Source organism: Ahaetulla prasina, chromosome 3, assembly GCF_028640845.1.
Source record: "Ahaetulla prasina isolate Xishuangbanna chromosome 3, ASM2864084v1, whole genome shotgun sequence".
NCBI lineage: Eukaryota > Metazoa > Chordata > Lepidosauria > Squamata > Colubridae > Ahaetulla > Ahaetulla prasina.
In genome coordinates this window covers 151,756,441-151,784,201 of record NC_080541.1, presented here as the reverse complement: position 1 = coordinate 151,784,201, position 27,761 = coordinate 151,756,441, and the positions used below count along the sequence as shown (strand labels likewise).

Below are 27,761 nucleotides of genomic sequence, written 5' to 3'. Positions count from 1 at the left end.
TGCACCTGAATACTGACCATGATATTTTAATTGTTATTGTATTCTTGAAAGCTATTATGAGAAGCCCCCCCCCCCCCGAAGAATGAAATATTTTGGTAAATATTTTAAAAAGTAGAATATCATATTTCCCTAAAGGAGAAGTGGAAAAACATGTTTTTAGAGGCAGAAAGCAGCCCCAAGTCTTTCTTAATAGCCCACAGCAGATGCCAGCACTTAAGGAGATAAAGAGCTTATTGAAAGAGGAAGCCAACTATCTAGATGGCTCCATTCATAAGCAAAGCAAATACTGCAGGCAAAAATCCATTAAAGACAGGATATTTCAAAACTTCTTCAAGCACAGTTTGACAGCTAACAAAAGCAGAATGGTAGAATTAGAACAAGCAGCCCCTCACCTGAGATCTAACACAGGACGAAAGCCAATAGCCACAATAGGAATTGTCCAACATACTTTTAGAAACAAAGCCCATTTTGCACAAATCCCAAACTATAAAGATCCATCCACCTATTCAGCCATTTGTTCAGCTGATCCAGAACTGCACACTGTCTCAAGCCTTTTCATTCCTTAAAGTGCACTGCCCAGATTATGGAATACTTGTTGAAACACATACCTTGATGTAAGCAGTACAAGTAAAGCAGACTTGGATTGCTGCAGCAAATCACAGGTGCACAGTCCTGGCTAGGTACTTCATCGTGTTACTAAGGTGATTTTACTTACACAGAGGGAGTGGTCACCTCAAAGGTGGTTCAGTTCCTACATTAGCAAATGTTTGGCTCCTTTGAGTTAACAAGAAACAAAAGTTTTTTCTGCCCTGAAGCTTTTCCCTGTTTTATATCCAAATTTGCAGGACATGGAAACAATTCTAAAATGTGGAATATTGCAACTTAAAAACCTATAGGATTTATCATTACAGTGTTAAATAATACTTGGAATTCAATATGTGATTTTAAAAAAACAATATCCAGAATTCTGTATAAATCAGAAATGACATCAAGGAATATGCTATCCAATCAAAACAGGCCATGTACTTCAGAGGTAAGAAATAATGGATTGTAATAACCATTGATAAATTTTATGTATGCTATACTGCAATATTTTCTGTTGTTGGTTGATAAGAATAAAAATATATTTAAAAACTTGTTAGATCTTTCTAATCCTTATTGTCAATAGTGGAGTTACATATAGGCTAATTTTAAACTATAATTAATATTTGAAAACATTATTAGTATTTAGTTTGCTAATTACAGACAAAGGCAGTGATCAAGATTTAATCGTTTTTACTCAGGTGATTACCATAATTTTCTTCCATCGAGATTGTATGAACAATTGGTTTCATAGCTGTTCTTTTATTTGGTGCCATTTTAATTTTAAGCACAGGGTCATGGTCCTACAATCAGAAAAAATTCAATTAATACGGTTGCACCTGCTACTCGGTACACACAGGAATGATTCCAGTGCTCTTTAACTAATAGAGACAAAAATATATTAATAACAGAAAGTTGTAAGTGTCAGGTTCTCTAGCACCACACTGAACAGTTACCCTATTGCTGGGTTTTTATCACTACCAATTTGTCCAAAGTAGAGCAAACTGGTAGCATTTCACACCTGATTGGAGAGCTTTAGTTGGGTTATGTGCTACGGTGATGCCATGTGGTTATAGTTAGTCTTGGTTGTTTCTGCCTATGGTAGTGTCATCCTTTTCATAGCTTGTGTAGATTGTGTTGGTCATCCTACCAGGGTTAAGTGATCAGATACTTTAGGATAAAGTTGCGTGAGTATCTATTTTGTTGGAAAGTGTTGTATAGGTGATCTATTCATATCATTCACCTTTTGCTTCTTTTATAACCTAGAAATACAAGAATCAAATAGGTTTCATTTTGTCAAAGATCTTGCCCTATTTCAGGTTTAAATTATCCTTTCTAATTGGACAAAAGAGATCAAATATTCATCCACAAGATCTGTAAGCATTATGACATCCAAATTAAAATGAATGCAAGTGATTCTAGTTCCAAGTTGCTCACAACAGTATCATGTGGCTCATATTTTCATTTGTACATAAATGTTTATCTCTATCCGAATAGTTTATTTGCTGTCACTCCAATATATATCTATGTATACAGTTTCAACATGTAACCCTTTTTTACAAGTTTTACAAGAGGTACACTTTTTATATGCAACTTGTCAAAAGTATTCATTTGTCCATATGATTTTTGGACTGAGAGAAATATGTAAACAGTAAGTTTTAAACATTAGATGGCCATTTATGGTATGATGGATTGCATTCTCATAATTTGCACTATTTTGCCTAAGAAGAAATCATTGACATATATTGTCAGATATAAAATCCATTATTAAAATTGGCTATGCTAATTACTAAATAGTTTCTTTTTATATATTTTTAGCTTTTAGAGCTGCATGTATTTTATGTTCCAGAAGAAGTGTGGAATTTCAAATTGAATACAGTTTCTATAGAAGTTATTAGCAAATTCTTTTCAGCTGGATTTATAAGGTAAGATGCAACAGAATAATAATAGTATGTGACTCTTCCAGTTACTCAACTTTGTGCCCAAGGAAGCCTAGAACTCACAGTTTCCTGGTTTCTATCAGCACTTTAAATATTATACCAAACTGGTTTTCTATCTTATCATATCAAACCACAGAGACCATACATTTAGTCTTAAGAGTGGGTGATAGCTTTAAACTATTCATCCAAAAAGTATTGTACCTTATTATGCCCTACATGCTATTTTAGATTTTAGATTTTCTTTTCATTATTTCATAAAAGTGAACAAGATTTAATGAAATTGCACTGCAATCTTGAATGCTGCTAAAAGTACCAGTTCCATAATACCGGTAGGGGGATAGTTGAAATCCACTTACCTTTGCTATTGGTTTGGGAATGGGAGCATGCGCAGAAGGTCAAAAATGGGATGTAATGACATCCTGGTGGGTGGACGGAGCCTTCCGCTGCTGGCGCTACCGTTTTGTGCAAGCTGGATATATCCGGCCAGATTTCACCACTGGGTAGGGATTAAAATCTCAATTCTAAGAAGGCATTCAAGTGCCTTCTATATGTTTTATTCCCTTTATATTCCCACCTCTCTCAAACTGAATACTGTACAATATAAGCATTATCTTATATCCATATTAATGCAACAATAAAATCTGATGTTCTAGGGTGTCACCTCATATGACATTGAAAACGTTGAGAGAAAACCTTGGAGAGTATCTAGATGAAGATGCAGTTATAGATAAGTATGTCTTTCTAAAACGCATTGGAGAGAAACTTGTGGTGGTAAGTACTTCATGTTTCTTGCTGTTTATCCTTACAGGATTATCTACAAATATAATACAACCAAGAATCTCACCTAGGAACAAAATTAATAATATGATATTGGGGTAATGACTTCTGAATAGCACTGTGTGACACAATGAATATATTCTGACATTTTATTAACCACGGTGCAGGCCTCCTTAAAGGACATCTGAAACTAATCTTGGCAGCAAATGACAAGTCCTTGTATTTTGCCTGAATTTCATGGATTAGAATGTCCATAGGCATAGGCAATCTATAGCCTTTTCTCTATTTGAAATATTTGGATATTTATGTATTTCTGTGGTCTATAATAATCATGGGGAAAAATAAGCATTTCCAAATGAAACTATACAACAAAGCAGTAGGAGCAATGAAGAAGCCAATATAATTTTAAACAATCTATTTTATAGCCATGGTGCAACATATTTCTTTGCTAATAGTTCAGAGAAATCTTAAGAAATGAGGGATTTCTGAAGGGTAGCCCTTTTCATGGATTTTAAAGAAAACATCTATGTTCCATAATGGAATGATGTTTAAAAATAATGAATAATGTTTTAAAAGGAGATTCAGAATAAGCCTGATGAACTACTGCTTGGAGAAAAGAACTGCACATGAGGCATCTCTCTTCACAATGACTATCAAAACTTACATGCTAAAACTCTATAACAGGGGTTTCCAATCTTGGCAACTTTTAAGACTTGTGGACTTCAACTCCCAGAATTCCTTAGCCAGCAAAGCTGAGGAATTTTGGGAGTTGAAGTCCACAAGTCTTAAAGTTGCCAAGATTGGAGACCCCTGCTCTATAAGGTTGCATAATATAACCCCAAGAGCAATCCATCAATTAAGAAGTTCTAACTAGTTTGCAGAGGAAATGAAAAACCTAAGTGAGCTAAAGATTTGTTATCATTTAAAAGGCTGCTTTTTTGGGAATAATAAAAACTTCCCTAAGTACCATGAGAGAGGCTGAAAGGTTATTTAAGCTTCCTATAGCAAAAGTCACTGTGAGTTGGGTGGTATATACATTTAATTTAATTTAATTAAGATGCCAAGAGTTTCTAAAAACATACGGGTGGTGGTTTGTTTTTAATTACTGATGCAGTAGTGGTAATAATTCTGAAACCGAAAACTTAACTGTTACTTCTCTTTTGAGTGTCTAGAGCACTCACTGGTAAGGACAATTGGGTTGCTTTTGCTATTTCCTGCCACCGTGGTTTTTTGCCAGTTCTTTTTCTGATCTTAGCTGTGGGAAATATGACATGTTTCCTTAAATTGCCTGATCTGCCACATGCTTTTCAGGTTATTCCACATGAACAATAAATGTGCCAATCATATTTTATCCACCCTTCCTTGAAAACTGCTTGAACAATCTGACTCTGATGGTGGTCCTTGTAACAATCGATAAAACTGTCACAACAAATCATATTCAGTCTTAGTTCTCCTTTTTACTTGCCTCCATTATAAACCTTGACTAAATTTTCATTTGTCTAACTATGATGTGTGTAATTTATGGTAACAAGTTGTAAACAAGCACAGAAGCGACACTGGTTACTGGTACGCACTGGATTATATGAGGAAGGGAATCCAGTTGCAATCTCATTCAGTGCAATAGCAGCAATGAAATCATTTCTAACTTGTCTACTACCTTGGACTTCTCAGGAATGGCTTTGCAGTTAGCCTCATGAACAGAGAGGTTTGTATTTAGTAATGCAGTGCAACATATTCATTGATGTCAATTATACCTAGTGCTTATTACAATTGACATTAATCAATATTCAAAACCTACTTGAAATTACATTTTAAACTCCTAACTTCTGCTGAAACTAGTTACTGTTAATCCTGTTTTATATCTGTAAATATAATACATAAATCATATTTTATATATCCAGATATTGATCTGTCTATCTTGTAACTTCAAGTGGTCAGGACAATTTAGATATTGAAGTTCAGCACATCTGACAGCACTAAATTGGGGAAGGCAGAATAGAATAGAATAGAATAGAATAGAATAGAATAGAATAGAATAGAATAGAATAGAATAGAATAGAATAGGTTGGGAGGGACCTTGGAGGTCTTCTAGTCCAACCCCCTGCTCAAGCAGGACACTTTACCATTTCAGACAAATGTTGTCCAATCTCTTCTTAAAAACTTCCAGTGTTGAAGAATTCACCTGGAGGCAAGTTGTTCCACTGATTAATTGCTCCAACTGTCAGGAAATTTCTTCTTAGTTCTAGGTTGCTTCTGTCCTTGATTAGTTTCCATCCATTGCTTCTTGTCCTGCCCTCAGGTGCTTTGGAGAATAGCTTGACTCCTCCTTTGTGGCAATCCCTGAGATATTGGAACTCTGCTATAATGTCACCCTTATTCCTTGTTTTCATAAAATATTTCAACTAAACTATATAAACCAAAGGAAAACTAAACTATATAGGAAAAATTCTTGCAAGAGAGGGGGGAAAGAGATGGGAATAGACATTTTTCAAGTTTCAAAGATATGCTCCCACTCTGCAAACTATAATTTGCTGAAAACACATGCCTTAGGACTTGTCTGCAGGTACCATTTATTTTTATACATTTCAAATTGGGCTTTTACAAATATAAGCATCCTTCTGAGAATATTGAAATTGCTGCATAATTTGCAAAGGAACTCTGTAGCTATATCTATATGAGTAAACATTTGTTTAATTCTACTTATACTGGGCTTTAAAGTTTTCCAAAGTGGTTTTTTTTTTCTTTTAACAAGCATTATGAAATACTTAGGGATGCAGTGGCTCAGTGGCTAAGACCCTGAGCTTGTCAATTGAAAGGTCGGCAGTTCAGCGGTTCAAATCCGTAGTGCCGCATAATGGGGTGAACTCCCATTACTTGTCCCAGCTTCTGCCAACCTAGCAGTTCGAAAGCACATAAAAAATGCAAGTAGAAAAATAGGGACCACCTTTGGTGGGAAGGTAACAATGCTCCGTGTGCCTTTGGCGTTTAGTTATGCTGGTCACATGATCACAGAGACATCTTTGGACAGCGCTGGCTCTTCGGCTTTGAAACGGAGATGAGCACTGCTCCCTAGAGTCAGGAACGACCAGCACATATGTGCAAGGGGAACCTTTACCTTTACCTTTATGAAATACTTTTCTAAAAAAAGGATAAAGGTTACACAAAACAATGTATTAGACAATCACATTGAGAAGAAAAAAATGCTGTGAAAATTAAAATTAAAAATCAATAAAATAATGGATTAACACAAAAAAGTCTCTCTAAGCAAACAAATAAAATCTTAGACAAATACTCTTTACAGTTATTGTCTATGATTTTCTGATAACTCTTGAATATGACATTTAAACCATTGTAATGTTTTATGATTGGGACATAATTTACTGGAGAAGAAAAGGTGTCTGCTACAAAACCCTTGTTCCTGGTAAATTTTTGGAGTTTTATAGAATTTCAGGAGGCAAAATTGTATTTTTATTCATGTGAAATTGGAATTTTGCCCAATTTCTTTAAATAAAGGTGATGGGATGATTGAAAACATTTTGATAATATTGCCTTTGTTGTAATGTTCCAAGGTGAAAGCAAAACAAGAGATGGAACTGAAGCTGAAATCATTTGCTCCACCATATGTATGTACAGTATATTATTATTTCAATTTTAAGGACATAGCTAAAATTCTTAGTTCTTAATTTATTTTCTACCATGTTCCATACTGCAGGCATTTCATCCAGAACTTTATTTGTTACCAAGAATAGAAAGTATTTATTCATCTTTGTCATCCACTCCAGAGAAACATAATAATCCAGAATATGTGCTTACATCAGCATCATATGAAAGACCACATAGTTTAATTTCTCCAAATCCTGATATATATCCAGACTCAACAATGTTGGATAGCTCCTTCAAAAACAATCTCAGTCAAACTCGGCAAAAAGCTGATTTTGGTGACTGGAATGAAAAGGAAACTCTTCCAGTTCTACATAAAAAGCAAAGCTCTGAGCAAAAAAAGAATGAAAGTATTCAAAGAAAAAGTAGTTCACAACAAAGGAAAGGTGAGACTTTAGAATTTAAATAGAAAGCTATACAAGTCAAATTATAAATAAGGTCATGAATGTTGGTTTGGGAAGAAGAGTCATTGTAATTGTTCATACAAGATATATCTAGTTTTGCTATTAAATCTATAGCAATATTTCCTCTTCTGCTTTCTTTGGTTTCAATTCCTAAAATTCTGTATAGTTACATTTATAGCACAGAGATAATTAATTAAGATGAGCTCTTGGAACATTGGGTATCTAAGGATATTCTAGCAACATGTCAGTTAGTGAGCAATGGAACTTTTGGATTGCCTTATGTTTATATAGTTTATAATAATTTATGACAGTGTTCGACATCTCTTCCATGTTACATAAGCATCTTGGATTTTGTTCTTTTTTGTCTGTTTACTATTTAGTGTATGATGAGCGTGACAGAAGAAACATAAACATATATACATATATTTGTAAACATATATTTGACTGTTTGTTAATCTAATCTGATTGTTTTATGTTTCTCATATATATTCTAGAAAGTAAGATATCTAAAAGGTTTGTCTTATATTTTATTAACATTATGTCTTTTTTACATTATAAATAAATATAAATGTATATACTTTATATATTAGAAAGTAAAAAGTGATTTCTGAAGTTTACAATACTGTATGTCAATCATACATAGGAAGACGTACCTATTCTTCCGAGCAGGACTGGCTTGATAGAGGTTTTTAATTCGTTTTTAAATGGGGTTATTTTATATTATGTATTTTATATCTAAATTTAGGCCACATTGAATAAGTTTTTTAAATAGTTTTTATTGTAATATATTGTATTGTTTTTACTTGGCTGTTGACCGCCCTGAGTCCTTCGGGAGAAGGGCGGTATAAAAATTAAAATATTATTATTATTATTATTATTATTATTATTATTGTTGTTGTTGTTGTTGTTGTTGTTGTTGTTGTTGTTGTTGTTGTTATTATTATTATTATTATTATTATTATTATCTATGTATCTTAATATATTGTTGTGTCATTTTCAGACAAAATCAGTTGTAACATCGACAAAATAGAATCTGCTCCATCATCAAAACAGCACCCTGCAAAGAAATCGGCACCAGTGAAAATATATCAGAAAAAGACTGATTTTTCAACCCCAGAAAGGCATAATATTTCAGGAAAGGATGAAAAATACAGAAAGACAGTTGTATCTCCAAAGATAGATCAGAACTATGAAAAGGAGGAAAACAATCAGTTTCCATTAAGTCACATCCCACAGAAGACAAAAGGTATACTTATTGCATGAAGTATCATGTATAATTTTTATTTGCATTTGTATCTGCTATTAGCAGTGTAAGGAACTTATTCAGTTATAATTTTGTCTGCTGTCCTCCTAATTTATACTTTTTGTAAGGAGCTGGCATTTCTAAGACCTGATGATAGAGAATACTGATATTTAAAGTGGAAGAACATTTCATTAATATGTTGATTACAGTAAATTCTTTCTAGGTTTCATACAAGGATACCCTTATTGGAAATATACTTAGGTGACCTTAAAATGAGACCCCGTTAGAAACCTGAAGTGACTATTTCTGCTCTTGATGTAATTGAAAAATTACATTTTGTAATTTTACATTCAGATTCTGTAGATGACAGTTCTGAAAAAATGAGGCAAATGCAATCCAGGAAATAGTAAATTAGTGGCTTAAATCCAGCCTGCATCCCATTTCTTGGTTTTTGCCTCCTTCTGTGCTACAGGGATGGACTCCTTTACATGCTTTCACTAGTTTTTAATACTTTTCATCTCAGGATTGTGTCTTGCATTTGGATTGTGGTTGGGAACCATTTGTCTACCCCTGTTCTAGTACTTTTCTGTACTTGAATAATTTAATTTTTTTACTTCAGAAGGATAAATGCATTGCAGTTAGTAATGCTTTTTGGAAGGACTATAAGACCTCATCTTATACCAGGTTGGGATATCAGGTTCATACTTAATGTTTATTTTATGTGCTATTGAGTTAAACCACTATTCATCCTTCCTTGACTTGGTAGAAAAAAATGCCATCATAAAATTGGTTGTCCAGATGATTCATTCTATCCTACCTCCATTGCGCTTATTGTAAATCTTTGCCAAACCGTGTCTAATTTTTGAAGTGTATTAGACATTATACATAAAGTTGTTTTCTCCTCTGGCTTTGCTAGCACTCCTTTCAACTTATCACTAATATTAGGAAAATATCCATCAATTGGAATACTATAGTATAGATGCGTTTGGTTCATTGTTATTACCAGTTTCAAAATTTGGGGATTTCTTGTTGACTTCCATAAGCTGGTTTGCCTGCCTCTGTTCTTGTATCTCATTTGGGTATCCTTCTAGTTCAAAAGAAAGTGAAATAAAGGAACATGGGGTGGGGGGGATCCCAATTATAAATGCATCTTTGCAATTTTCTTCTATTAGGGGTGTTTATTTTTACATTACCTTAGAAAAATACAGGGCAGAGATAGTTTGGAAAGAAGGGAAGCAAACACTGCCATGAAAAAGTAGTCAAGGGGATGTAGAAATCTCATTAATTCAAGAACAAAATATGTCCCCTCTTCTTCCTCAAATGAGAACGATCTGTTCTCCCTCCCTTCCCCTCCTCCTGCCCATACATCTGGCTGGAAGCTTATAAAGATTTGATTTTAAAAATAGGCTTTTGAGAAAGGTTACATAGCAGGGGTGATATCCAGCAGGTTCTGACAGATTCTGGAGAACCGGTAGCAGAAATTTTGAATAGTTCAGAGAACCGGTTGGCCCCAGAATGTGGTGGGAATGGAGATTTTGCAATATCCTTCCCCCAGGAGTGGGGAGGGAATGGAGATTTTATAGTATCCTTCCCCTGCCACATCCACCAAGCCATGCCCACAGGACTGATAGTAAAAAAAAAAATGATTTCACCACTGTTACATAGCACTTATTGGAAGGCAGAATCTGGGGGTGGAAATGGCCATCTGGTTGTCTGACTGAAGACCGGAATGGAAGAGGTACGCCAGCACCTTCCGGTTTCGCCCAAACATGCTTTGTGTCATTTCATTTGACTTCACCTATAAGTTAATAGAGAGCAAAGTATTATATTTCACATTTTGAAGTTGTGCAGCAGGAGTGTTAAATTATGGGGGACAACTATTGGTACACAAACTAATTATAGATGATTGCTTAAATCATGAACTGGGGATAAGCTGAAAGCAACATCATACAATCAAGAGGAAAATATTAAAGTTAGTTTAGTTCTCTTGTAAAATGCCTGTAACATACCATGCAACGCCAGGTCCGTTATTAACAAGGCCCCCCTCATTTCAGATCTGATACAGGAGGGGGGTGCGGACCTGATGGGCGTTACTGAGACCTGGTTGGGCACAGAAGGGGGTGTTCCCCTCGTCGAGATGTGCCCACCGGGTTTCCGTGCATTTCATCAGCCGAGGGTTCAAGGCAGGGGTGGGGGGGTTGTGGTTATTATAAATGAAAGTTTGGATCCGAGGGAGGTCTCTGTCCCGCAGACAGCTGGCTGTGAGTCTCTCTTTGTGCGGTGGGGCCATGGGGTACTGATGGGTTTACTGGTCACGTACCTGGCTCCCTGCCACGTGACAGCAGCCCTGCCCGAGCTGCTCGACGTGATAGCCGAGGCGGCAGTTGATACCCCCAGGCTTATGGTCATGGGGGATTTCAATCTGCCGTCAGTAGGTGAGTCATCGTCGTCAGCTCGGGAGTTCATGGCCTCCATGGCAGCCTTGGACCTGACCCAGTTAGTGAATGGTCCCACACACACTGGGGGACACACGCTGGACTTGATTTTTGTCTCGGGACAGTGGCTGAATGATCTGGATGTGGGGGATTTAGTCATTACTCCCCTGCCATGGACAGATCATTCTCTCCTTCGCCTGGACTTTCGGACCGCAGACCCTCACCGCAGGGAGACGGAGCCAGTTCGCTGGTTCCGTCCCAGGCGCCTGATGGACCCGAGTAGGTTCCTGATGGAGCTTGGGCCATTTCCTGAGGAGCTGGCCCACGGCTCGGCCGAGGAACTCGCCGGCGCCTGGGAAAGGGCGGCGGCGGGGGCTTTGGATCGCGTCGTGCCGATGCGGCCTCTGACCCGGCGCTGCTCTCGACCGGCTCCTTGGTTTACTGAGGAGCTGAGAGAGATGAAGCGCCGGAGAAGACGCCTAGAGAGCACCTGGAGGGCCAGCCGCTCTGAATCTGACCGAACACTAGTACGGTCACACATTCAGACCTATCTAGTGGCAATAAGGACGGCAAAGCAAATATACTTGGCCGCCCTTATAGCATCGGCAGATAACCGCCCAGCCGCCTTGTTTAGAGCGACCCGCTCCCTTCTGTTTCAGGGGGCTCGGGAGGACCCCTTGCAAGGTCGGGCTGAGGAATTTGGAAGTTATCTGCACGATAAAATCGCTCAAATCCGGGATGGGTTGGACACGGATTGGGTAGATCCAGACGGGATGACGCGGGCATGTCTTGAGAACATTGTTTGGGCTGAGTTTGATCCTGTGACTCTCGATGACATGGACAGGATACTGGGGAGGTTGAATGCCACCACATGTTTATTGGACCCGTGTCCCTCCTGGTTAGTACTGGCTACCCAGGAGGCTACACAAGGCTGGCTCCAGGGAATTATCAGCGCTTCTCTGAGGGAGGGAGTCTTCCCAGCCACCTTGAAAGAGGCGGTGGTGAGGCCCCTCCTTAAGAAGCCTTCCATGGACCCAGCTATTTTAGCTAATTATCGTCCAGTCTCCAACCTTCGCTTTCTGGCAAAGGTTGTAGAGAGTGTGGTGGCTTGGCAACTCCCCCAGTACCTGGAGGAAACTGTTTATCTAGACCCGTGCCAGTCCGGCTTCAGGCCTGGGTACAGCACAGAGACGGCTTTGGTCGCGTTGGTTGATGATCTCTGGAGGGCACGGGACAGAGGTTGTTCCTCTGTTCTTGTCCTGTTAGATCTATCAGCGGCATTCGATACCATCGACCATGGTATCTTGCTGCGGCGGTTGGAGGGCTTGGGGGTGGGAGGCACCGTTTTACGGTGGTTCTCCTCCTACCTCTCCGACCGCTCGCAGACGGTGTTGACAGGGGGCAGAGATTGACCCCTAGGCAACTCACTTGTGGGGTGCCGCAGGGGTCAATTCTCTCGCCCCTCTTGTTCAACATCTATATGAAGCCGCTGGGAGAGATCATCCATGGTTTCGGGGTGAGCTGTCAGCTGTATGCTGACGACACTCAATTGTACATCTCCACCCCGAACCACCCCAACGAAGCCGTCGATGTGATGACTCAGTGTCTTGAGGCCGTTCGGGTCTGGATGGGGACGAACAGGCTCCGACTCAACCCATCCAAGACGGAGTGGCTGTGGATGCTGGCGTCCCGGCACAGTCAGCTTACTCCATCGCTGACTGTGGGGGGCGAATTGTTAGCCCACAGGGAATCAGTGCGCAATTTAGGCGTTCTCCTGGATGCACGGCTGTCTTTAGAAGACCATTTGACAGCCGTCGCCAGGGGAGCTTTTCATCAGGTTCGTGTGATTCGCCAATTGCGCCCTTTCCTGGACCGGGACGCGTTATGCACGGTCACTCATGCCCTTGTCACTTCCCGTCTGGATTACTGCAATGCTCTCTACATGGGGCTCCCCTTGAGTAGCACCTGGAGGCTCCAACTGGTGGAGAATGCGGCCGCGCGGGGGATTGAGGGAGCTCCTCATAGCTCCCATGTAACACCTCTCCTGCGTAGGCTGCATTGGTTGCCGGTGGTCTTCCAGGTGCGCTTCAAGGTGTTGGTTATCACCTTTAAAGCGCTCCATAGCATTGGACCGGGATATTTACAGGACCGCCTGCTGCCGACAGTTACCTCCCATTGTCGGATACGTCCAGTGCGCGCCCACAGGATGGTCTTCTTAGGGTGCCGTCGGCTAGTCAATGTCGGCTGGCAGCCCCCAGGGGAAGGGCGTTCTCTGTGGGGGCCCCGGCTTTATGGAATGAGCTGCCGGTGGGACTCCGTCTCCTCCCCGATCTCTGGACCTTTAAGCGCGAGCTCAAGACTTTCTTTTTTCACCAAGCGGGGCTGGCCTGATTGATTTTAGTATGGGGATTTTAGTGGGTTTTTTATAGGGTTTTACCTAAGTTTTAGTTTTGATAAATTTTAGCTAATATTTTAATGTTACAGCGATTGAATCAGTTTTTTAAATTTGATAGTGTATTTTAAATTTTTGGGGATTCTTGTCGTTTATTGGCTGTACACCGCCCTGAGTCTTTGGAGAAGGGCGGTATAAAAATATGAATAAAATAAATAAATAAATAAATAAATAAATAAATAAATAAATAAATAAATAAATAAACAAACACCACATTTAATTAAAACCATTGCTGCTTAGAGGACTGGAAACAGCCACAGTTCTCTCTTCTCCAATAATTGCATGCAGTGATATCAAAACAGAGCAAAAATGTGGTTACATTTAACTTTCAATCTGTGAGTTGAGACTGTTTTGAAATGGAATGGTGTCTGTAGTTTGGGGTTTAGAAATAACCAGAGCTGTCTGGTTCATTTCACAACAAACTAAGGCTAGAGTGACAGAAAACTATAAGACAATCAATGTAATTAGGAAGGGATCATATAACACCACAGTATGTTTATGATCTTTTAATCCAGGTGTGGGTAGCATGTATCTGATGAGATCTTAACTATATTTGCAAAAGATTCCAAATTCAGAAAATATGTGGAGTTTGGAGAAGTCTCATTTATTCATAATATGGGAAGTATTTTTGTTTTGATGACTTACAAAAAGTAGCCAACTTTGCTTTGTTAATTGGCAATTGACAAAAATAAAAGTTCTGTGTTCCTCTATTTGTATATGTGCATACGCATTCATGTACAGGCAGGTAATATTTTTACCTTTGATGCAGAAGAGGTTTCTCTCATGTTGGACACAAATGCAGAAAATGGAGGGAATTTGACAGGGACTGGAAATGGAAGGCATACTACTACTGCTGATTCTGGAATCCCAAAATCCTTGGAAGACCAAGACATAACATACTCTCCCAAGAAGAGGAGGTAAGGAAATAAATATGCCATTTCTGCTGACAGTATTCAATGTCAGTCATTGAAGTCACATTAAGAACTTCTAACATATCCAATAATGGAAAAAGCTAGCTCTTTAATTAGCTTTCAGATAAATATAATTAAGCATGAGTACTAGTTCATCTAGCTTAATTTCCTGTGTGTGAGGTTAGTGCACCTTTAGAATACTTGTTGTTAATTCAGTTTGTCACCAAAAGGCTCTTCCAGTCTGATTTCACTATCCTAATTTTCAGATTAATAACTCAATCAAAACAATTTGTAACCCCAACAAGTTTAATCAGAGGTTTATTTCTAATGTAGCTGTTACCTTGATTTCACCTGTAGCCAACAACATCCTGGAATTACCAAGACTGCTATTGACCCTGGTAATGTGCAGAATAATCAGGTATGTTCCCAGGGAGTCAAGCACCATAACTGAGTTGGTTAAAATGATTTGTTAACACATTTCTGTCTCTTGGGTTGAATTAATTTTGACTTAAGATTTATTAAGATTTACTATAATTATATATAGTTCTTGTGATTAATCGTTTCATATCTAGCCAATTTTGTATTGTTTTGAAAGCAGTGTTTTTGAAGTAGGACATACATTACAATTATTATTGTAATGTAATGAAAGTGAAGAACTCACTTTCTGTATATTATTATATACAGAAAGTAAGTTCTTTCTATATATAATAGAGGTATACAATATAGATATAATAAAGTATCAGATAGGAATAGAATGAGCCTTTGCCTGTTTGCTTAGAACTAAACCCTTTAGAGCTACATTCAAAATCTAAAGTAGATTAGGCACTCTTAACGTTTGAAAGATTATTCAAATGAAAAAGTTTGTCATAACGCAAGATGCACTTACACATAATCTCAGGGCTAGCTCTAGATATTTTGACACCCTCGGGCAAAGTCATTTTCTAATGCTTACTATGGTTTGGCTCATCTTCTGTTAAGATTGTCATAAAGGCCCCTCTTGTTTCTTTTTTTTTTCTTCAAGTTTTTGAACTTTACATGTATGAGTTTTCAGCCCTGGAGTTCTTATATCCTAAAAATAACACTGAACATTGACACATTTTTATTTGATCCTAGGCTGATGGGAATAACCTAAATGACTCTGCATATCCTAGTCACTATCTTTCCCCTCCTACTCCACCTCTTCTGGCTGTCTCAGTAAATAGAGCTCAACTTCCTCACAAAGATTTTCCAACAGAAGGTGAGGAATCTGTCCAAGATCTCTCATAAGATTAGGGGTTTCACAAAAGGTTTCAGCAGCATGGATCGTAAAGATTTTCCCTCTTACCTTTAAAGAAAGAGATCAGGTTTGTTTGAAGGCAACAAAAGCAATGGTGTGTACAGTATTCACATGTCTACTAAACATAATTAAAAAAACTTCCAAGGGGTCATTTGTGATTGTCAACCGTTTTCTTAAGGCAATAATCCAGACAGTGTCATTCATGCCTTCTTTTCATCTAAGTGACTTCTGGAAAAGGCTAGATGGTTTTTTTCCCCCCAGGTATAGAATTTGTCTAGCCACTATCTCCATATCTACCAAGCACAGGATATTCAAATGTAAAAATTCTGATGAGAACTATATGGCAAAGAGTTTGCTTCCCTCTTGTGGTGCTCTGGACTTTTGCAACCCACATACAATTGCTCTAAAAAGCATATTACTTGGAGTACTTCTATTCAGGATTGGAAGCAATGGTGAAATCCAAATTTTTTTACTACCAGTTCTGTGGGCATGGTTTAGTGGGTGGGGTGTGGCTTGGTGGGCGTGGCAGGGAAAGGATCCTGCAAAATCTCCATTCCTACCCCACTCCAGGGGAAGGATCCTGCAAAATCTTCATTCCCACCCCACTCTGGTGCCAGCCAGATGTGGCATTTGCTGGTTCTCAGAACCTGCTGGATTTCACCCCTGCTTTACAGGCATATTTGGATCATTTAATACTGGGTTTCTCAACCTCAGCTACTTTAAGAAGTGTGGACTCCAACTCCCAGAGTTTCCCAGGCCCTGGGGAATTCTGGGAGTTGAAGTCCCCACACCTTAAAAATGGACAAGGTTGAGAAACGCTGACTTGGAAAAAGAATCCAAGTTGCAAAAGAGATGTTTTCTTCTGCCTTGAAAGATTTTTCCCAAAGATTGCACTGCATATCTGGAAGGGAGTTTGGGAAGAGCATATAAGAGAACTGGAGCAAATGGGACATTTGGGGAAAAATTCTCACTTGACAAGGGAAGCTAACTGGAGATGATCAAGTCCTGCAGAAATGGCTTAAATGAAGGGTAACACTCACTGAAACAGATCCTCGAGTCCAGAACTGCAGGAGGCTGCTGAGAAGTGGCTTCATTATGGTATTTCCCAAAGAAAGAGCAACAACAGAAGTTTGGAGCTTTCAGGCTTCTACCATAAGTCTCGGATCGGGAAAAAACGCATCTTCCAAACCGCCCCCTTTTCTAACCTTAGAGGGAGGGGGGAAATCACCAGGAGCAAATCAATTGCACCAGAAAGGGGGAAATTGCAGGCTTGTAGCCAATGGCAGGAAAAGACCAGAGGGAGAGTTATATGCAACGGATAGAAATCGGAGCAAGTCTCTCACTTTTCCAGTTTCGCTTTATAATGGCATTGTTCTCTTGTAAGTGATAGTAGGATTTCAGAAAGCGGCTTTCAGATCAATAGCCATGTTGCTGTTTTCCCATCTAGAACACATTTTAAATTATTTTCCAAAAGCGGTTTATGAGTGTTTCTAGGTGCATTTCTTTCTTTTCCTTTCTTTTCCTTTAAAAGCATTTTTAACTACCGATTCCAGAGAACCAGTAGTAAAAAAATGCTGAAAAAAGTTTAAAAAACAGTTTCAACGCGCGTCGCTCAGCTGATCGTCAAAACTTTTTTTTTTTTACTTTTTAAAGCAATTTTAACTACCGGTTCCAGAAAACCAGTAGTAAAACAATAAAAACTCATTACTTAAAAAGCATATTACTTCCTGGTTAAAACCGGGCAGGTGGGCAGAGTCTCATACTGCCATCGCTACTGGTTCTCCGAACCACCTGCCATGATCACTACCGGATCACCTGATCCAGTCCGAACCGGGAGCATTTCACCCCTGATTGGAAGCATTGTACTCGGTCTACTCAGTTGTTTTTCTTTTCCCTCTTTCTTTCCCCCACCAATTGGTCCTCATTCTGTGTCCACTGATGACAATCATCATTAACTGGGTTGTTTGTTTTTCTCCCTGAAGTTGTTATCGCCTCCTCTTCCTCCTCCAAGCCCAACAGTAATTACCTCTTGTGAATGGGTAGCATTTTGCATTCTTTGTGTTTACAGTCAGATCATTATCCATATAAGATTAGCAATAAATGATTCTTACATAGTTTCTATTATTTATTTTTTTCAAAAATAAAAGTGTGTTCTTCAGAGAGATTGTCCAAGATGTTCTAGGAGTATTATTATTTTTATCAGTTTAGGCATCCTTTAAAAATGTTTTCAAGTCTTCATTACTTTGCTTACAGCTTAGCTACAGAAGTATATATTTAGTATGTATGTGTATGAATTTTTCAACATTTTTAGTTTTTTAAACATTTTTATTAAAAATAAATAAAATGGAAAGACAAAATAGGAGAAAACTGAAGAATAACTATTTACATATTAAAAACATAAAAGGAGTTGCTAGTAATATATTCTTCCCTATCCTTCCCCTTGTGTCTCCAAATGCTGACCATCGTTCAGATATCTATACTTTACACTAAAACACTTGATTGTTGTTAGCTTCTGTTTAAGTTCTACAAACCTGACAGTCGCAGATAGATTACATTACATTACAGATGGTGGTGAGCACAGCACAAAACATCGTGGGTTGTCCCCTGATACCACTAGATGAGATCACTAGGGCTCATTGCCTTGGAAGAGTGAGGAAAATTCTCAGGGACGACTCTCACTCTGGTCACCACTTCTTTACCCTCCTACCATTGGGAAGGAGATATAGAAGCATAGCCAGCTGCACAAACAGGCTGAAGAACAACTTTTATCTATGGGCTGTCAGACTCCTGAATGCGAAATAACATCATAACTACATAGTATGATGGACTTGCAGGGCCGGAACAATGTGTAACATGTCCACACTGGTGTAATAGGACTGAGTGTTTGTTAATATGATTTATTGGGTATGGGATTTTCTGTTTCCACTGTGAGTTGTATTGTGTTGGGGGGTGCACTGAGGGAGCTCCACCAATCTCATTGTACATATGTTGTGCAGTGACAATAAAAATTATTATTATTATTACTATAATCCAAAGGTCTAAAATTGCCTTGCTGTGTAATATGTTGAACGTAAAGGAACCATTCCTATTTGCATAGTAGAAGCTAAACTTCTACTATGGATAGATATTACCAGTTTTGTTGAACATTGTGGTTCAACAAAATGTTCAAGCCTGTTGAACAACAGACTTGAACATTGGGCACTATCTAAAAAAATAAAATTCAATGGTGAAAAAAGTAAGGTTCTACATTTAGACAAGAAAAACAAAATGCACAGGTACAGTGTATATGGTACCTTGCTCAATAGTAGTAACTGTGAGAGGGATCTTGGAATCCTAGTGGACAATCATTTAAATATGAGCCAGCAGTATGCTGCAGCTGCCAAAAAAGCCAACACAGTTGTAGGCTGCATAAACAGAGGGAGAGAATCAAGATGACATGAAATGTTAATACCACTTTATAATGCTTTGGTAAGGCCACACTTGGAATACTGCACCCAGTTTTGGTCACCACGATGTAAAAAAATGTTGAAACTCTAGAAAGGGTGCAGAGAAGAGCAACAAAGATGATTAGGGGACTGGAGGCTAAAACATATGAAGAATGCAGGAACTGGATATGTCTAGTTTGATGAAAAGAAGGGGTGACATTATAGCAGTGTTCCAATATCGCAGGGGCTGCCACAAAGAGGAGGGAATCAAGCTATTCTCCAAAGCACCTGAGGGTAGGACAAGAAGCAGTGGGTGGAAGCTAATCAAGGAGAGACGCAACTTAGAACTAAGGAGAAATTTCCTGACAGTTAGAACGATTAATAAGTGGAACAACTTGCCTGCAGAGGTTGTGAATGCTCCAACACTGGAAATTTTTAAGAAGAGATAGGATAACCATTTGTCTGAAGTGGTGTAGGGTTTCCTGTCTGGGCAGGGGTTTGGACTAGAAGACCTCCAAGGTCCCTTCCAACTTTGTTATTCTATTCTATTCTATTCTATTCTATTCTATTCTATTCTATTCTATTCTATTCTATTCTATTCTATTCTATTCTATATTACAGCATATTCTCCAGTTTTAATTTAACCTAGTATCATCAAAAGTTTACCTTTTCCAGTGTTCTGCCATTTGTTCTTGCAGAGGTCAATATATAGTTTTTTTCATCTTTAATTCATGATTCAAAGTATGGGAAGAAATTCTCAATAAAAGTACAGAGGTTTGGACATTGTCATTTTTCCTTCCTATTATCTGCTGAGTACTGTAATCTGTTTATGTAAATCCCACATACTAGACAATTGCTTCAAATGTAAATACACAGATATTTACCTTTTCAACCCATCACTCTTTGGTTGAGTTCATTTTATTTTATTGTAGTGAATCAACCCCGTGTTAACCAATAAAAGAATGGCACATTTGGCTTCCGGGTGGCGCCATCTTTCTCGCTGGGTGCCAATTTATGGCACTCCGCATTGAATACCGTAAAAGCCGGATTTAACAACTGATCCCGGCTTCATTTCTCTCTCTGGTTGAAAGAGAGAGACAGAGCAAGGGGGAGGAATTGGGTAGATTCCCTAGGGCTTTGTTTTGTAATACAAAGTCCTGAACGGTGAATCCTTATTTACCCCTCCCCACCTCCAGTATTCTCTGCGCCCTGAAAAGCAGGAAAAGAGGAAGATGTCCACTTCTGCTAGCAATTGATTTTTTGTGGATACGAAAAGCAGGCGGAACAAATGTGAGGAGCAATTATTGGTTTGCAAGTATTTTTGATTTTCTGACTTCCTCCCCTTCAGTTTCGTTTTAGAGAAACTGAAAGCAGAGCGATACATCAAAGGGAGCTTTGCTGTTGAATCGAAACTGAATGGAGATTTTATCTTATTGTGTTTGACTGTGGACTGTTGGATTATATTACGCTGTTTAAGTACGTTACAAGGGGATTCTCAGCAGGAATTTTGTTATGGAGGTTCTTTCAGAAGAATGGGTTCGGACGTTATACAGGACTACACAGAAAGAATGTATTTAATTATTCAAAATACAAATTGATAAAAAATGGGGACGTTTTGGATGAGAGTTTGGAGCAAATTAACCAGTGCAATTATTCGGAAAATGGAATGGAGGATATACAAATAAAAGTGGATAAATATGAAGATTTGATCGTGAAGAAACAAGGTGATCTAAAGAAGTTTTCTTTAAATAGTTTGGATGAGCTGCCTGAATTTGTGCTACAGGAGATTGTCCCTCAAATGGAAAAGACTCACAAGCTTAATGTTTCCCAAGAGTTCTCTTTTTGGACTGATGGAATATACGGCAGTAATTTTTGGATTTCTGGACATAAGGAATTACTAGGAAATATTGTGATTGACTTTTTAAAAGGAGCAACGAAGGAAAGATAGAGATTAATGCACCAAAAAAAATGGCAAGAGACAATAGTATTATTTTTGAAACAAGGTTTTTTTAAAATATTAATAGACAAAAATATTTGTGTCCCCGAAAGAATTATATGGTTATATGGTTATAGAAGATATAAGGGAGATATTCTCTGAATTGGATTGGATTTTTACGTTTTAGCTGGTTTTAAATATTTTAGGATTAATTTGTTCTACTGATTTATATATTTTATTATTGTTTATTGTTAATTTTTTGAAGGATTTGGTTATGTAAGGAGGAAGTCAGAGCTAGAGAGGGAGAATTGGTATAATAGTTTTGGGGAAAAAAATTTTTTAGCATATGTTTGTTTTATTTTTAACTATACCTTGTGTTTGTTCCGGGAAGCCAGGGGGGGAGGGGGAGGGGGTTTGTGAAGGGAAAGGGGTTGGGGGGAAAGGGGGAAAAAAATTTTTGTAAAACTTTTTGAATAAAATAAAAAAAAAAAAAAAGAATGGCACATTTTTACTCTAATTTTATTCAGAATTGTTCTCATTATTAACTTTTACAAATATGATAAATATGGGATTTCTTCTTCCTCAGGCAATCAATTACATAAGCAACTGAAACATATTAAGATAGAAAGACGACATCTGGAAAAAACTAGAGAGGAATTGGTTAAAAAAGTGAAAAACCTGATTGAACAGCACAAGCTCAGGAGATGCCATGGTATGTTCAAGGTTGATACATCCAATGTTTTCATTGACCAACAACAACTATAAAAAATGTTGTCCAACATCAGGTTTGAGTTTTATAAAAATATTTTTTTAACTTGTTGAATCAAATATATACTTCCCTGATTCTTTAGCTGTAATTTATATACATTCATTTAGAATAAATTATTGAACTGCTATTGAACTGCATGGAAACTTTTTCTGAGGAATATATGCTATATGTTTTGTTGTTTTAATCTTGCAGTCCGTGATTCCTGGAAAAAAAAATATTTTGAAATGAAGAAAGTCACAATTTTCTCAGAGGAAACTTTAAATAAATTACAGAAAAATTTAGAACTACACCACCAACAATTAGTGAGGCAGCTGGAAGCTAGAGATACCAAGAAAAAACGAAATAATTTAACACAAACCACCAATTCAAAGGTAATTAATTTTTTTAAAACTTTCCTTGCCCATAAAAACTAAGTTTTGTCAATCAGTACAGCAAATCTTGGAATTTTAACACAGTTTTAATCACTGATTGCTAATATATATTAAAAATGCCTAAAGCTGAAGTTGTTCAAAAATTTAACTCAATTTATATAATAACGATATTTATGTTCTAATAATGATTTAATATAAATTACTATAAATATGTCATGATTCTAATTAATAAAAAGAAAGTACTATTGGCAAGAATGATGAAGAATATTTTGCAGGTTCTTTTCCCTTGAGTTGAATTAGTGTTACAAGTTGCTAAAATGATTTAAATCCTCATTCTCATTATAATATGGTATGCGTAAGATTGTTTTTCTTCCTAGTTCAACAATAAAATTCATGAGAATAAAGTTTAAAATGTATTAAATACTTCCTGTATGAATCATGATCTAATATCAAGACAATTTGGTTAATTAGTCTAAGAAATGTTCTGTCATGTTTTTTCCCCACATAGTAAACTTTCTCCTATTGTTATTTTCCAGCTAAGTCACAATTTCATATATTCCAGCTATATACTTTATGTTTATTTCTAAGGAAGATATTGAAAATCTACTTTGTGGTGTCTATTCAGTCCCACAATTGAATTAACTATCTGCATTAAACTGTAAAACATTCTAAAGGTTTAGTTAAGATTCACAATAATTATTTTACTGTTTCTCTGGTACAGAAGCAAAGTTCTCTGAGTAAGTATAAAGTATGTGAATTCCATTTTTGTTTTGTTTTGATCACAACATGAAAAGGAACATAGAATGCAGTGAAGTTCTCACTATATTTTTGAGGGGGGAGAAGTTGAAATTTTCCAATTCTGAATTTTTTTGGTTTGTGTCCAATGTTTCACAAAGAAATAGTGCTATGAATTTATTTTTAAAAAATGTAATTGCTATATTTTAAATATCTGTGTCTGTTGTTTCTGCTTGGTAGCTTTAACTTAAGTAGGTCAAATGCATAGTGGTCTCCTTATATCTGGGATTATTTAAGAAGACTTCAAGTACTAATAGTATTAATAGCAGCAGGGTCATCTCAAAGTCACTATATCATTTTTACCTAGGATCATTGTTAGCATTATAATTTATTATTAATAATAATCATTTATTAATTTTATATGCTACTGAATCCCAACAACTCTGGGTGGTTTGCATTTGTTAAAACATTTAAAAACTAAAACAAGACAAACGAATAATGATGGTAAAGAAAACAAATTCAGAGAGGAATAAAAAAGGAGGAAAGGGCATCAGTTGTCCTTGCCAAAGGCATTTGTTACATCATTCATCCAAGGACAAAGATTTCATCCAAAACAAAGATTAATATCTTCAATACATAATAAGATCACAGACACAACAATCACAGAAGTCTAAAGCACATACTTACCAGAGCTAATATAACTTTTAAAGGAAACACCACCACGAGACTGTGCAAATAAGAGAACAAAAGTATCATTGTGTGATAATAATTAAGCAAGAACAATTATTTTTGCTTTTTGAAAAGTTGTTCAGAAAGATGTTGTGGCTCAGCTTCAGAAAATCTTCAGGAAAGACATTATCTAGTCTCCTACCAGTTAAAATTCAGACTCAGTTGTGACACACCAACTGATAGCATTGTCAGAAACTAACAATGAAGGAAGTACCTCTCCTGGGACAATAGAACTTCTCAATGGCCTTCAACACCCTTGACTGTAGATTGCCTGTGAGGGCTGGGAGAAGGAAGCACTGTTTTGCAATAATTTCACTCTTCCCTGAATGGACAGTTTCAATTTATAGGTATGGTGGAGCAGCATTCGGGGCTTTCGTTGACTCTATGGTATCTCAGAATTGGCTGCTTTCCCCCATTCTATTTAATAACTATATGAACTTGGGGAGGGGGGATCATTTATTGGTTTGTACTGGTAGTGAATTGTTATCATCAGTATGCTGATGATACTGTACATTGCCATCACAGGTCAAGCCAAGGGTATTGTTGAACGCTTAAATTGGTATCTAGAGATTTACAATCTGGAAGGAGCAAACTAAACTCAGATTAATAGCTATATGAAAATAAATTTCTAGAAACATTGATCTTGGTTATGCTAGTTGAGGTTGTGCTGCTTGTAAAGACATTGGTGTGCAACTTGAGTTCTGCCTGGACTACAGATTCTCCTTAAACAAAAAATAGGGGCTGTGGAAAGGATTGTCTTTGCCCAGCTTTGGCTGGCGCATCTTTTATATGTGTATCTGCACCAAAAGACCGGGCTTAGTAATTCATGCCTTAATCACCACCTAGTTGGATTGTTATAATGCACACTACTTGAGGCAGTTTTTGGAGCCAACCCAGAAGCTACACCTGATCTAGAATATCGCAGTAAGAGTATTAGTGGGCATTCTCCTCTTTGAAGGATTACATTTTCTCTTATTAAAGAAAATCTCTCAATTTTTAAATAATGGCAATTTCACAAAGGACAATCAAATCCATTTTTAATTGGGTAAATCTAGGCTGGCCATAGCAAAACAAACATTCAAATTCTGACCTAGTTTATTGTAGCCAATGTGTGGAAGCATAGCTTTGCTTTATGGTCAATCCATCATCTGACCAGTTATGTGAGAGATACCATCATAGTAGTTATATTTTTCTGAAGAAGGACAACATACAGGTGTTCAAAGTGCTAAAGAACTTAAAATATATTTAAAAAGAAACTCCTGGAGAGCCTCTAGGCATCAGTTTAACTTAATATTACTGAGTAGCAATTATATTATGGAATGAGTGTGTTGTTTATACAGTATATGTAATTATATTCTAAATTAATTTGGGAGGTTGTTTGTTTGACAGAATAATGTAATAATCCAGATTACAACCCTGGAGCGGGAAATTGACCAGCTCAAGAGAAAGTTAGACAATGCCAAAATGAAGCTTGTCATAGAAATCAAGGTACTGTACTAATTTATTAAATGTGTGCTTGCACTTATAATACTTACTTACACATACTTACACATACACATATATACACATATAGTCAGTGAAGCCAGTAACAAATCAAAGGTTTTTTAAAGACTGGCCTTTAATACGGCAAGTGTTACACAACTGGAAATCAAGGAAAATGGTAGTAGTCTTTGAGACATACTTTGAAAATGAAGCATAGGCCGATTTCCAAGGTGTAAATCCTCCTGTTCAGTTAAGAAATCTTCATTACAGTTGTGGGGGGGGAGGGTTGTTTGTTTGTTTTGATTACCAAAATCACCAAAGTGATTGACGCTGTGCATATGCACACTTCTTTGGCTACATTTAACAATGGTCCTACAGGTGACTATCACCGTTCCACACTAGATACTTTGTTTTGGTTCTCAGAAGAAATATTTTCATCTAGTTGGAAGGGACTTTGGAAGTTCAACCCCCTGCTCAGGCAGGAAACTCTATACCATTTCAGACAGATGATTGTCCAATCTCCTCTTAAAAACTTCCAAGGTTGAAGCACCCACAACATCTGGAGGCAGGTCCAGAATTTGTTCCACTGATTCGTTCCACTGATTAATTGTTCTGTCAGGAAATTTCTCCTTAGTTCTAGGTTGGTTCTTTCCTTGATTAGTTTCTATCCATTGCTTCTTGTGTTGCCTTCAAGTGCTTTGGAGAATAGGTTGACTCCCTCTTCTTTACAGCAACCCCTCAGATATTGGGACATTGCTATCATATCATCTCCTAGTCCTTCTTTTCATTAAACTAGACATGCCGAATTCCAGCAACTGTTCTTTATGTTTTAGCCTTCAGTCCCTTAATCTTTGTTACTCTTCTTTATACTCTTTTTAGTACAGTATATTATACATTGATGCTACTGTACAAATTATACAATCATAATAATTTTGGGCATTTGCCATAGATAGAAAAATGTTGTGACTAGAAATCTGTATTGGAAATCTGTAATAAAATCTAAAGCAGTGTTTCTCAACTGTAGCAACTTCAAGATGTGTGGACTTCACCTTCCCAGAATTCCTGTCATGTCATAACAACACAGCAAAAAATTCTTCATAATTGAATGTTTTTTTAGCCAATTTCCCATTTATGTTAAATCAAACATGATGTCTTATATATATTAAGATCCGCCATCACCTGAGGCATTAACATGTCTCAGAATGCATTGCACTACAACTGGTTAGGCTAGAAAGTTTTAAGACCAAGATTGCACTTGTTAAACCACATAAAAGTTGACTCTTATCTATAATAGTTGTAATTTAATTCTTCCTGTCATAATCTCTGGATCTTTTGTAGATGAAAAAACAAGCAACTTTCGATTTACAAGCACTGAAGGCAGACCTGGTGCACAAAAGGGTTCAGTCATCTTTAAGATTTCTGTCTGGAAAGCAAATATTTTAGTTAATCTTTTAAATGAAATTCTTCAGTCTGTAGCTATTCAAAACCTAATTTTGATTAAACATAGCAAAGCTTCTATGTAGTGAAAAGCTATTCATTGCTAAACCACTCATTGGTTCTATTCTGATGTGGCAATAGCACTGCAAACCAGCAATAGCAAGCTTGGAGGGAAGAACCCCAGTTGCATCCATTGCAACAGCATTGTTGATGGAGGGAGAAAGCCTCACAATTAAATATTTGGAAGGGCTACACCCTGGGGAATGTTGAAGAAATGGCTCGATTGATTTCAAGCCCTTATCCTCCATTGTCTATCATCTCTTGGGGTAGAATGACTTTTGTGTATTTAACTGAATAGTTTGCTATAACTAAAGCACACCTGGGTTGAGAATAACAATAACTATCTAAAGGCAGAATTATTACTCAATATTTTTTCTCATTGCAGATCTAACGTTTTACAAATAAATCATTTTGTTTACAATTCTTCAATCTCATTTTTTTTAACGTAAACCACATTCATTTGATAACTGTGTTAATTGTCATGTATACCAATACATTTCTATTATTGTACAAAAACCAATAACTATATACAGTAAACATGTTTTTTGTTTTGGTTCCTGGTATAGCTGTATGAACAAATGTGAACTACTCAGAATCTGTGCATATGGGAAGTTGACCTAGGCAAACAGAACTCTCATGTTTTTTTATTGACCTTTACATATATGTTTGTGTAGGTGCTAGTTATCCTGCAAAGTGGTAAGAGTGGGATCATGAACTTTTAATGTATGTAGCAAAATTGTATTTGGATTCTTGAAAAGCTGCATTTCATTCCCTCCATCCAGATGCAATTTTGGTATAGGGAAGATTGATTGCTTTTATCTCATAATACCAAACATTTTCTCTTTTTGTGCTCTCAAGCATAAAGGCACTTTCAGACAATCAAGACTGCCCGTTTCCAGCTACTATAAAATGAAGCCAGAGAAATGATTTTTTTCTTCAGTTATATTCTAATATTAAAATGTTTGAAGTTTAAGTATGTCTATATTTTTGCTTGTAGCAGAAAAATTAGGGCTTTCCCTTGATGTTTCCAAACTGACTAATAAATGTGTGTTCTAGTCTCAAGGATTTGACTAGTCCTGAATTAACAAAATTATATCCTCCTGCAACAGATTAGTAAAATTAATAGCTAATACATAA

General features: G+C 37.2%; 1 protein-coding gene across 2 annotated transcripts; it reads left to right on the top strand.

Annotated features, from left to right (window-relative positions):
- Positions 1-108: 108 nt before the first annotated feature.
- SPATA1 (spermatogenesis associated 1) lies at positions 109-27,554 on the top strand. Of its 2 annotated transcripts, none has more exons than XM_058177977.1 (13): positions 109-1,033; positions 2,401-2,507; positions 3,176-3,293; positions 6,869-6,922; positions 7,012-7,345; positions 8,364-8,609; positions 14,263-14,410; positions 14,738-14,822; positions 15,518-15,641; positions 21,628-21,753; positions 22,003-22,181; positions 25,035-25,133; positions 26,466-27,554. In XM_058177977.1, exons 1-13 carry the CDS (start codon positions 983-985, stop codon positions 26,568-26,570), a joined length of 1,776 nt encoding a protein of 591 aa, XP_058033960.1. In that variant the 5' UTR covers positions 109-982; the 3' UTR covers positions 26,571-27,554. The 2 variants fall into 2 exon arrangements, with proteins under 2 accessions (XP_058033960.1, XP_058033961.1); XM_058177978.1 differs by having other exon boundaries at positions 113-1,033; positions 14,762-14,822; positions 26,466-27,548.
- The last annotated feature ends 207 nt before the right edge of the window (positions 27,555-27,761 follow it).

What these genes read in the sequence shown, in the direction of transcription:
- SPATA1 (XM_058177977.1), top strand. Translation starts at nt 983, where the DNA reads ATGACATCAAGGAATATGCTATCCAATCAAAACAGGCCATGTACTTCA. An exon ending in TAGTTCACAACAAAGGAAAG is followed by an intron (nt 7,346 to 8,363) that starts GTGAGACTTTAG and finishes TGTCATTTTCAG; the next exon opens with ACAAAATCAGTTGTAACATC. An exon ending in GTAATGTGCAGAATAATCAG is followed by an intron (nt 14,823 to 15,517) that starts GTATGTTCCCAG and finishes ATTTGATCCTAG; the next exon opens with GCTGATGGGAATAACCTAAA.